The sequence below is a fragment of the Ricinus communis genome, chromosome 4 (assembly GCF_019578655.1).
Source record: "Ricinus communis isolate WT05 ecotype wild-type chromosome 4, ASM1957865v1, whole genome shotgun sequence".
NCBI lineage: Eukaryota > Viridiplantae > Streptophyta > Magnoliopsida > Malpighiales > Euphorbiaceae > Ricinus > Ricinus communis.
Genome location: NC_063259.1, coordinates 17,879,156 through 17,890,979, shown reverse-complemented (window position 1 = coordinate 17,890,979; position 11,824 = coordinate 17,879,156). Strand labels below are relative to the sequence as shown.

General features: G+C 38.0%; 1 protein-coding gene and 1 non-coding gene across 2 annotated transcripts; one reads left to right on the top strand and one right to left on the bottom strand.

Moving 5' to 3' along the window:
- Positions 1-823: 823 nt before the first annotated feature.
- LOC125369851 lies at positions 824-2,168 on the bottom strand. The gene is made up of 4 exons (XM_048373123.1): positions 1,849-2,168; positions 1,675-1,728; positions 1,521-1,593; positions 824-1,207 (listed from the first exon to the last, which is right to left on the bottom strand). The coding sequence occupies exons 1-4, from the start codon at positions 2,166-2,168 to the stop codon at positions 824-826; spliced, it is 831 nt and encodes a 276-aa protein (XP_048229080.1).
- Positions 2,169-4,944: 2,776 nt separating this feature from the next.
- On the top strand, positions 4,945-5,051 carry LOC112534437. The gene has a single exon (XR_003078725.2). It is a non-coding gene; the product is annotated as a small nucleolar RNA R71 (small nucleolar RNA).
- The last annotated feature ends 6,773 nt before the right edge of the window (positions 5,052-11,824 follow it).

The following is an 11,824-nucleotide window of genomic DNA, read 5'->3' as shown; positions in this document are numbered from 1 at the left end:
AACCTGCAGAAAATGAAACACGTGATCCAAGGCATCCCAAATATGAAAAATCAACCCAAAAATAACAAACAAAGGAAAAAGTTCCACAATCAAACTGAATAAACTAACACTAAATAGTTTTAAAAAAATGAATATGAAGAAAGTAAAAATCAACTAAGTAAATAGAAATGCTTCTTTTTATTCCCGAGTTGTATAGCTGGACTCTGAAATGGATCATCCCTGCAAATATAGAACCATGTCAACCCGCTGCTCAATCTCCAACGAGTTTTCATGATATAATTTGAGCCTATGTCCATTGACCTTAAAATCACCCTTGTTAGGATGATGAAGCTCGATCATGCCATATGGGAAAACCTGCTTGACAACAAATAGCCCCGACCATCAACTCTTGAGCCTCCCTGGAAACAAACGAAGACGTGAGTTATATAGTAATACTCTATCTCCAATCTGAAACTCCTTCGAACCTCTGAGCCTCTGATCATGCCACATCTTCGTCCTAGCCTTGTAAACTGAAGAGTTTTCATATGCCTGCTGACGCCACTCCTCCAAATCACTCAACTACCACTGTCTCTCCTTACTTGCAGAATCAACATAAAAATTACAAGTTTTAAAGGCCCAAAGAGCCCTATGCTCTAATTCAACAGGTAAATGATAAGACTTCCCATACACAAGCCTATAGGGCATAAAACCTATGGAAGTCCAATGTGCAGTCCTAAATGCCCATAATGCATCATCCAATTTAAAAGCCAAATCCTTCCTACTCATACCTATAGTTGTCTTTAAAATGCATTTTAAACCCCAATTAGTAACCCCAACTTGCCTACTAGTCTATGGGAGTAGAGAACCGCTGTGTCACACCATATCGTCTGAGTGCCTTCTCCAATTGAGCATTGCAGAAATGTGTTCCCTTGTCACTAATTAACACTCTAGGTGTGCTAAATCTAGCAAATAACTTTTTAAGGAACCTGCAAACGATTTTGGCATCATCAGTAGGTAAAGCCTGTGCCTCAGACCACTTGGACAAATACTCAATAGCCACAAGAATATACTTATTGCCATAGGAAGAAGGGAAGGGTCCCATGAAGTCAATACCCCAAACATCAAATAGCTCAACAGCTTGCATACTAGTTTGGGGCATTTCATCACGGGCAGAGATGTTACCTAAGAGCTGACAAGCGTCGTAAACCTGAACAAATGTCCTAGCATCCTGGAAGATAGTTGGCCAATAAAAACCTACATCCAACACCTTCCTAGCAGTATGGTTTGCCGCTTGATGTCCTCATGCGGGTCCCTCATGACAGTGCCTCAAAATATGGAGACTTTCTTAGCCATAAACACATCAGCGAATGACCTAGTCTGCACACACTCGATATAGGAAGGGGTCTTCCCAAATGTAATTTTTCAAATGAGCAAAGATTTTCTTCTTTTGCTGATAAGTCATACCTTTTGGTATGACCCTAGCCACAAGGTAGCTAGCATAATAAAAAAACCAAGAATCAGAATATACCTTCAATGAATACAAGTGCTTCCAAGCTCGGATTCTCCAGTATGGATAAGTGATCCGCTGCCAAATTTCTTTTGCCCTTCTTATCTCTGATCACAATATCGAACTCCTACAATAATAAAATCCATCTAATCAATCTCGGGTTAGTATCATGCTTATTAAAAAAATACCTCAAAGGTGAATGGTCAGTGAAGACGATGGTCTTTGATAAGATGAGGTATGATCTGAATTTGTCAAAGGCATAAATAACAGCTAACAACTCCTTCTCTGTAGTAGTGTAATGCTCCTAGGCTCCTATTAAAGTCTTGCTAACATAATAAATTGGTTGGAACTTCCTATCAAACCTCTGTCCAAGTACAGCTCCAACTGCATAATCATTAGCATTGCACATAAGCTCAAAGGGCAGCCCCCAATCAGGCGAAGCCATGATAGGGGTTGTGGTTAATAGTTTCTTCAATAACTCAAAAGCAGATAAACATGCATCATAAAAAACAAAAGGTGCATTCTTAACTAGCAATTGAGTAAGAGGCCTAGCAATCTTAGAGAAATTTCTAATAAACCTTCTATAGAAACCAACATGGCCCAAGAAACTCCTAACATCCCTAACAGAACTAGGGGGTAGGAGCTTAGATATGGTCTCTACCTTAGCTCTATCAACCTCCATCCCTCCATGTGAAATCTTATGCCCTAGCACAATTCCCTCTCTCACCATAAAATGACACTTTTCCCAATTAAGCACCAAGTTAGCCTCAATACACCTAGCTAACATGCGTTTTAAATTGGCCAAATAGTGAGAAAAGAAATCACCAAAAATAGAGAAGTCATCCATAAATACCTCCATCGACTCCTCAATCATATCATCAAAAATGGCCATCATACACCACTGAAATGTAGCTAGCGCATTGCATAGACCAAAAGGCATCCGTCTATAAGCAAAAGTCCCGTAGGGTCTGGTGAAAGTCGTCTTCTCTTAGTCTTCAGGTGCAATTGGAATATGGAAATAACCTTAAAAGCTATCAAGAAAATAGTAAAACATATGTTCTGCCAATCTCTCTAACATCTGATCAATAAAAGGAAGAGGAAAGTGATCATTCTGAGTTATATTATTAAGCCTCATGTAATCAATGCAAACTTAGAAGCCTGTTACCGTGTGTGTGGGTATCAGCTCATCCTTCTCATTGCGAACTATTGTCATGCCTCCTTTCTTCGGCACAACCTGCACATGGCTCACCCAAGAACTATCAGAAATAGGATAAATAAAACCTGTATCAAGGAGCTTAATTACCTCCTTTTTCACTACTTCCTTATGTTCGGGTTAAGCCGCCTCTTTGGCTGAACTACTAGTCTATAGCTATCCTCCATCAAAATCTTGGGAGAACAGAAACTAGGGTTGATTCCGTGAATGTCAGCAATCTTGAAGGCAAAGGCCTTCTTATACCTCTTAAGGGAGTCTAAAGTCATCTCTCGCTCCTCAAGCGTCAAATCTGCTGCAACAATCACATGCAACTTTTCTGCCTCATCCATAAATCCATAGCTCAAGTGCTTAGGTAACTCCTTCAATTCTAAGACCGGGGGGTCCTTGAAAGAAGACTTTACCTTTTGCACTCCTGACCTGTCAAGAGAAAGAAATGGGTTAGTAGAACATCTAGGCTCAGTAGCCAACAAACTAGCGAGCTGCTCCAACACTTGCTCGTTGGAAAGCTCCTCCTCATCACCTTGTAATGCTACCAGCAAAGGATAATCAAGCAATATTTTCTATAAATGAGACTCAACCACATCATCCAGAATATCCACAGAGAACACAACATCATCATGGTCTAAAGAATGTCTCATAGTAGTAGCTAAGTCGAAGGTAATAGTCTCATCATCTACCCTAAGTTGAAGCTTTCCATCACAAACATCTATAACAGCCCTAGATGTTGCAAGAAAAGGTCTACCTAGGATCAAAGGAACAGTACTCTCACCTTCCATGTCCATAACCATAAAATCAACAAGGAAAATAAACTTGTCTACCTTAACAAGCACATGCTCAATAATACCCCTAGGGATCTTAACAGTCCTATCAGCTAACTGAATGCTCATCCCAGTGGGCTTAGGTTCACTCAAACCTAACTTATCAAACAAACTAGTGGGCATTAAATTAATACTAGCTCCTAAATCAGCCAATGCACCACTAATAGGCAAACCACCAATAATGCAAGGAACAGTAAAACTCCCTGGATCTCTCCTTTTGAGTGGCAGCTTGCTTTGAAGAATAGCTAAACACTCCTCATTCAAAGTCACTAGTCCCAAATCCTCCAGCTTCCTTTTATTGCTCAAAATTTCCTTTAAGAACTTGGCATACTTCGGCATCTATGAAATAGCCTCAACAAAAGGTAGGTTAATACGCAGTTGTTTAAACAAGTCAAGGAACTTACCAAACTATTTATCAACCTTCTCCTACTTAAGTTAAGCAGGGTAGGGGACTGGTGGCTGGTACTTTCTCACAGGGCTCTTCTGCCTGTCTTCCACTTTCTCTACTTCTATCACCTCAGGCTCTAGCTCCTTCCTACCTGGCTCATCCTGCATAGAAACATCATCATCATTAGCTAATGGCAAAGAACTAGATAACTGCTTACCTAATCGTAAGGTGATAGCCTTGCCATGCTCCATCGGGTTTGACTCTGTAGTGCTGGGGAGCGCTCCTTGTTGCCTCTCAGACAACATCTTAGAAATCTGCCCAATCTGACTCTCCAAGTATTGAATGGACGCCTGCTGATTTCTAAGAGCACTGTCAGTCTGCTGGAACCTCGTCTTAGTAGATGTGACAAACTTCATCATCAGCTCCTCCAAATTAGATTTCTTCTCGGTTGGTGGAGGAAGCTGTGATTGTCCGACTTCTTCTTCGCTATGGTGGTTCCACGATCTCTGAAAGCTTCAGTGGACCACAGGCGTTGTTATTTCTCCAACTGAAGTTTGGATGATTACGCCACCCGGGGTTGTAAGTGTTATTGTACGGGTTCCCTTGCTGCTTTGGGCCATTGCCCATATAATTTACCTACTCAAGGTTAGTGGATAAAACAAAAGAGGAAGAAGGAACAAAAGTACTAGCAAACAAACCTCCTGGATTAGAGTTTGCACTGAAATGCGGGCCACCGTAAAACTTACAGCTGTTTTGAGCTGCATGGGCTGGAATCTGGAGCTGGTCGATCTTCTTAGCCAATACCTCCACCTGAGCTGCCAAGGCTGCTATAGAATCTAACTAATTGACCATACCTTACCTCACTAGTCGGCTCCTAGAAGACTGCCACTAATAATTGTTCATGGCCATCTCCTCAATCAAGTTCCGAGCCTACTCGGGCATCTTACTGTTCAGCGCCCCTCCTGCTGCTGCATCAACCATCTATCTAGTAGCAAGGTTCAAACCACTGTAAAATGTCTGAACCTGCATCTAGACTGGTAGACCGTGGTGTGGACAGCATCTCAACAAGTCCTTGTACCTCTCCTAGGCATCATACATGCTCTTGTCGTCCATCTACACAAAAGAAGAGATATCATTCCTCAATTTAGCATTATTAGCTGGAGGAAAGTACTTGTATATAAATTTCTTAGCTAAAGAATTCCAAATAGTGATAGTGTTCGGTGGAAGGGACTGCAGCCATCTCTTTGCTCTATCCCTCAAAGAAAATGGAAACAACCTCAGCCGAATGGCATCATCGGTAATTTCATTTATCTTGAAGGTATCACATATCTCCAAGAAGTTAGCAATGTGAGCATTAGGATCCTCGCTCAGTAACCCTCCAAACTGAACCCCATTCTAAACCATCTGAATCACGTTCGGCTTGATTTCAAAGTTGTTAACTGCCACTGGCAGTCTGAGTATACTCGTCTCTGTCCCAACCAATGATGGTCTAGCAAACTCGTACATCGTTCTGTTGGCGTCTACTGCATCATTTTCGTTATGATTCTCCATCCCTACTGGTCTATCAATAGGTATCTCAACCTTAATCTCCTCGTCTACTAATTGTAAAGGCTTCCTCAAAAGTCTAAGGGATCGCTCTGGATCAGACAAAGGCTCTACAAGATCAGAGCTAGAGCTCTTGGTCATAAACTACCTGAAATGGAAATCACAACCAACAAGGAAAGAATAATGAATAAATGAAATAAAAATAAAAAGAATAAAACATACAAAAAATAAAGAATGAAAGAACAGTGGCCAAATTAACACAAGAACAATTCACTTTAGTTCACCGTTGCAAAGATCCCCGACAACGGCGCCAAAAACTTGATGGGCTACTGATGCAACTACACTTAAGGTAGTGAACCTATCAACATAGTCTAGCACTAATGGTGAGTATCAAGGTCGTATCCCCTAGGGAACGGGTGAACCTAAAGCTACTACTATACTAAGTGTTATCTAACCTTAAGCAAATGGTGAAAGGTCAACTAAACTATAAACTAGAAATGATGAAATGCAAAAGTAAAATGCCAAACAAACTGAAAAGATAATGAAGCAAACATAGGAAGAAAGCAAACCCAAAGAGGACCTATTTGCGATGGAATTACTAAAGGTGATTATCTTGATTACTAAATTGATTACCCGTGCCTGAATCCTAGAATGAACTCGGATCCTCTCTTGAGCTCACCGAGTTCCTAACTCTAGAAACTAAATGCTGGAATCTCTGCCTAAAAATTAATCTCATAACAGCATTAAGATTTGATTCAAGTCTATTAAGAGTTGTTAATCCTTAATCCGGCTAGCCAATTAACCTTATCTCTAAGTGTTATTAACTAGTTCTTGCTTAATTAAGTTCCAATTGTTTAATGAATTTCTCAATACCAATTAAACAATCTAAGCAACATTCAACTCAAAGTCTCAAGTAAAATGAAATAAACTTTTATTACTGAAAAACAAGAAGGATTACAAATTGGTAATCTAATAATCAAAACAAATAAAAAACAATCCATCAACAATAGGAACCTCAATGGGTTCATCAGCTATAGCTACTCATACACATAAAAAAACATAACTAGAACAAAAGAAAAATAAAAATGAACTTGGAACATGTACACCCTTCTCTTGAATCAAAGTGAACAACGCCAAAATCAGATTGAATGCTTTAGAATCCATCTCCTCGATCTCTCAAACAAGCTTGAATCTCCTCAAATCCGTCCTTCAATATATGAAAATGGTCTCCCAAGGTCAGTTAAGAAGTTTGGAAAGCAGAAGGTCGCGCGTGCGTAAGAGTCTCGGAATCAGAATGCAGAACCCTTTTCTCGAAAACTGAACTCATATATATAGGAAATGCGTGCACAAGCTGTGTAAGTTGCACAGGCCGTGCCATGGCCTGTACACCACCCCAGAATGCCAAACGTCAGACCATGCCATGGCCAGTGCCATGGGACATGCCACAGGCCGTGCTTGATGCATAGGTCGTCCTTGCTTGAGCATGGGCCGTGCTCAAACCTTGAAATCCACTCGAAAGTCCTGTTTAGGTCCTGAAGTCCTTCGATTTTTCTCCAAAAATGATGCTGAGAGTCCAAATAACATGAAAACAAAAATAGATACCCAGTATGGTGAATCTAGCATAAAAATGACTCCAATACATGCATAAACATGAATAAATGAAGAACAAAAACATGTATAGAATGCAACACATCAATATCTTTTTTAGTGAAATATTATTTATATTTATTATCTTATGATTTGTTGGAATATTACTACTGAAGCATGTGTTTTAAATGCAATTTAGAAACTTGATATTTTCTATAAAAATTGGGAACAGAGAATGATTTTGTCACGACCCCATCCGTGGGCCCGTGACCGGCACTAGGGAATGGGTAGGCGTAAGGCCACCGAATCCTGTAAGCCTGACACTTACTGACTTAAATAAATCTCATCTCATTTAATATTATTGATTCCACAATTTATCGTAACCATTAAATTTTACACAATTAATTCGGTCTGCCAGAAGAATTAGGCGAGACCCGAAACTACAAAGAATTACAACAGACAAGTCTATTAATTCTATTGCGGAGAATCTAAGATTTTACAAGTTAACATACCAAATAAATTACATCACCCGATGATGAAGGAGTCGGGTTACTAGATAAGAGTCGCGGGAAGACTAACAATCACGGATCTGAAAAATAATAAAATTGAGACTGTCAGTCTCGAGAGTGAGTAAAATCATATATCTAAAAAATTTACATATACATCGATCATACATTTATTTAATTTAAAATTAGCATTAAGTCATGTAAAAACATATGTGTCATGTCATGCTTAAATTAAATAAAATAATTTTCACACGCTACGGGACGGAGTACTCTAGTAGAACCCTAACCCCAACACAAACATCTCGATCAGTCTCTATACTGACATCTCGACTAATCTCAACTCTAACATTTCGACTAATCTCATTCCAATAGGACTGGCGCCCAGAGAGCAAAGCTCGACTAGGGTCCTTAACTCCAGTCCGGTCACTTAATGTTCACTATCTGCCTTAGCCTTTCGGCTCTCTTATTCCAATAAGACTGGCGCCTAGAGAGCAAAGCTCGACTAGGGACTTACCTCCAGTCTGGTCACTTAGATTTCCAAATAAGCTGGCGCCTAGAGAGCAATGCTCGACCAGGGCAAGTCCTAAACTTTCCTTTTAAATTTACCATTTTACCCCTTTCCATCATTCACAAATTTATACCGGTACACTCATCAAACCAATATGTTCTACTGTCATGCCATCCCGTGTCATCATCCAATAATAAAATCAATTATAAAGGAAATGATATATAAATGAATAGTAATCAAAAGCATGATACAAATGAGTAATAATGAAATGAATAATTTGAACTTGCAATAAAATATTCACGATAGCAAATCAAAAATTTATGAATGACACGTGCATAACCGATATATGACTTTAACTCACAGCTTTGGCGACCTCCTAGCTTTGCTCCGGTGCCTCGATTGGAGCGAGCCGAACAAACAGATTATCTAATCACGGAAAACAATTTGTCAAAACTCTGAAATAATTGACCATTAATCCTAGGTTTAGATTCCTAGGACTGACTGTCTAAAAACCTCGACTCGGAAGAATTCTACTGAAAATGGGTCCAGGACCTGCCAGAAAAACACTACAAATATCCAACAATTCATACAACGGGAGTCGGGTCCCCAAGACTTCACTATTTTTCCGACTCCGCCATACAACACAAAAATCACGACTACGGTAGGCAGTCCGACAAACTATTACTTTTGACTCACAAATATCATCTAATACTCAGCACAAATCAATAAGCATAAATTAAATCAAAGAATTCTTAAATCAACAGGCTAGAGAAAATTACCGAGACGCTTGATCGCTCGGTCGACTCGCCTCCAACCGCCAGAGTCCGATCGACGATCCGAACATACCATCGGACTCGAAATGAAGCGCGGATGACGATCCTTGCTTCTGATTTTCCGATCCGACCCCCGATCATCCAGAGCGATTTGTGGACGATCTCGGCTGTCGATTTGCAAACGAAGTCTGATCACCACAAAATTGGTGCCATTGCAAAGCTTGAGTTGAGGAGAGTCGGGATATGCCCTCCGATCGTCCATAGCTCACCGGAGCTCGCTGAAAAAACCCAAAAACGCCGGCTGCCCGTATTTTCTCTCTCCACCTCGAAATTTCATTTTCGGCCACCACAGTCGACACCACTGCTGCCAAAACCAAGCTAAGACCGAGGGGAGTCGATTGCCACCAAGATCAAGCACACTGTACCGGAAGCGACGCACTTGTGCAAGAAAGTTTTACCGCTTCCTTGCTCCCACGCCTACCGACGCGATGCCGAGCACACTGCCAGCCTGGCTAGCCAGCCGGTCTCATGGAAGGACACAACCACGACTCTCTCTCTCTCTTCCCGGCGCCCCGAACACCCCTCTCTCTCCTTTCCCTTCTTCCCCGATTTCTTCTCTTTCTTTTCTTCTTTCTTTCCTTCCAATATCGACTTTTGGTCCCTAAAGTTTTCTTTCTTACCTTTTGGTCCCTCAAATTTTTTAATTACAACAATTTCGTCCTGCAAAATTTTCAAATAACCCCTAAACTTTTCTTTAGCCTTTCAATTGAGCCCCTAACTATTTAATTTGGGCCAAATTAGAATTATTAAAAATATACAATTACATATATATCCTTACTTTTAAATGTAAAATTACCAAAAATCCCTTGCAGACATATTTAATTATAAAAATACCAAACATACAAATTTCCTTTAAAACCCCAAATTAATAAAATTATACTTTTAATCTTCATCTCAAAATAAATTTTCAATTTAGTCCTAACACACAATTAATTTAATTAATCAATTTGCTAACTATTTTTCAACTTAAAATTTAATACTAATAACTAATTAAAATACTCTTTTTTTCCAAAATTTCTTTTATAAAAACATCCTTTACAAATTCTTCCATAATTTTTCCAATATATAATTTTATTTATATATACTATATATACATTTGAAGAAAATTTGAATAACCAAAATATAATTTATTTCTCAAATAATTTGCTTAATTAATTTCTTAAAGATCCAACTAATTGAGTATAGAAAAATAACTCCTTTTAATTATCTAACATTAAAATTCCACTTAATTCATTCCAATTTAAACCAAATAAAAAATAAAATTAATTTAATTTAAATAAAAACTCATTTATTAATCATTAATAATATTATCTTTATTAAAGAAAAATTTTGGGTCTTACAGATTATTTTAGTTTTTATTTTATATATGTGATTATAATTTTATATAGCTGGATAAATAAGTATACACTCATTTATATGATCTATGAGATCACACATTAGACGTCGGGTGTAAACTGATTATACTGTCTTTGGGACAAAGCTTAGTACACACATAGCCTTTGGGGCGTATCCTAGGTTGTGCCTTTTGGAGGCTTATTGTCTATGCGCGTATGACTAGTTATTTGTAGTTTGGGCTGCCAGGTGAGACGTCTTTGCGACAAAAGTTGTCAGGGATCAATATGGTACATTTATGAGTGTATATTATTTTTAGCTGAATTATTTATTTTATTTATTACTAATTTTTCTTGGTATGATAGCATTATTTAAATTAGTAGCAAAACCCTTTTCGGATGGAATCAAGATTATGCAGTTAATTGATTTCAGTTTAGAAAAGGATTTACAATTTTAGATACATATGGAAGTGCTTCTTTATTTAATTAGTTCTATAAAATTTTGTTTGTCCAATTAGAATTATTTTATGAAATTTTATGACAGAATTTTAGCAATATTTTCGCCTGAAAAGTGTTCAAGATGATTGTAGTATTGTATGAATTTATTTAAATCCTTGTCTGTTTCACTTTGTTATTTGTTTATTCTTTTTTTTGAGTTTTACTCACCCTTTATTTTTCCCACTAGTGTTATGCAACAAGTTAAGAGTCGGTTTAGGATTGAAACAGTAGCAATTAGAGCTTTAAGTTGCTAGACTCCACGCTCCAAAAAAATAAAGTTAGAAAATTGGATGGTTAGGCCCAATTTAGGCAGGGCAGTTACAGTTGGTATCAGAGCATAGGTGTACCTGGACTCTAGCAATCGAAGCATCAAGTTTAAGATCTTTGTTAGGGATAAGTCTGAGTCAGTATCTTTTAGAGAAATTGATAATTAAGGATAAAGCTGAAGGTAAAATTTATCAGTAGTGTTAGTAGATTGAGGATTAAAAGAATAAGTATGATGGTTGAAAATCTAAGGAGATTCCAATCTTTAAGGGATTTAAAGTGATTTTTGGTTTTACAAACTTTTAAATGTTTTCCTAAGATTGAAAATCTAATTCCACCAATATGAGAAATGAGTTTTCTTTATGATATGAGATTTGTTATCATTAAATTTTATAAAATTCAGACGCTTTTCACAGCTGAAGAATTTAGTTTCGATTCGATAATAGTGAACAAGCTTGTTGATGGCAAGTGATTTGTGACGATGTTTCTACGAGTGAATTTGGAACTTCTTGAAATTTTTTTTATTTTTTTTTTTGAAACTTGACTACTTGTGTCTAGGATCATCTCATACAGTCTACATAGTATCATTGGTCGCATAACATGGTCATGCATTATGGTCATTTACTCATTGCATTTATTGCATATACATAGTCTAATGTTCTAGACATAGGGACACGAGCTCCAAACTACGAGAACTGTTTTAAATTTAATTAATGATTTTGCATTATAAGTTTTGAATAGTGTTATTTTGAGAAATGATACCAAAAATTTGATTGGAACTTCTGGATGGATGATGAGAAATGGAGTTCTAGCTACAACTTTGATTTCTTTAGAAATTAATGGAAGT

Excerpts from the sequence above, each read along its gene's own strand:
- LOC125369851 (XM_048373123.1), bottom strand. The coding sequence starts at position 2,168 with ATGGAGGTTGATAGAGCTAAGGTAGAGACCATATCTAAGCTCCTACCC. Across the intron at positions 1,729-1,848 it reads GGAGCTGTACTTGGACAGAG|ATCATACCTCATCTTATCAA; the intron begins GTTTGATAGGAA and ends TGACAAATTCAG. Across the intron at positions 1,594-1,674 it reads ACTGACCATTCACCTTTGAG|AGATAAGAAGGGCAAAAGAA; the intron begins GTATTTTTTTAA and ends TATTGTGATCAG.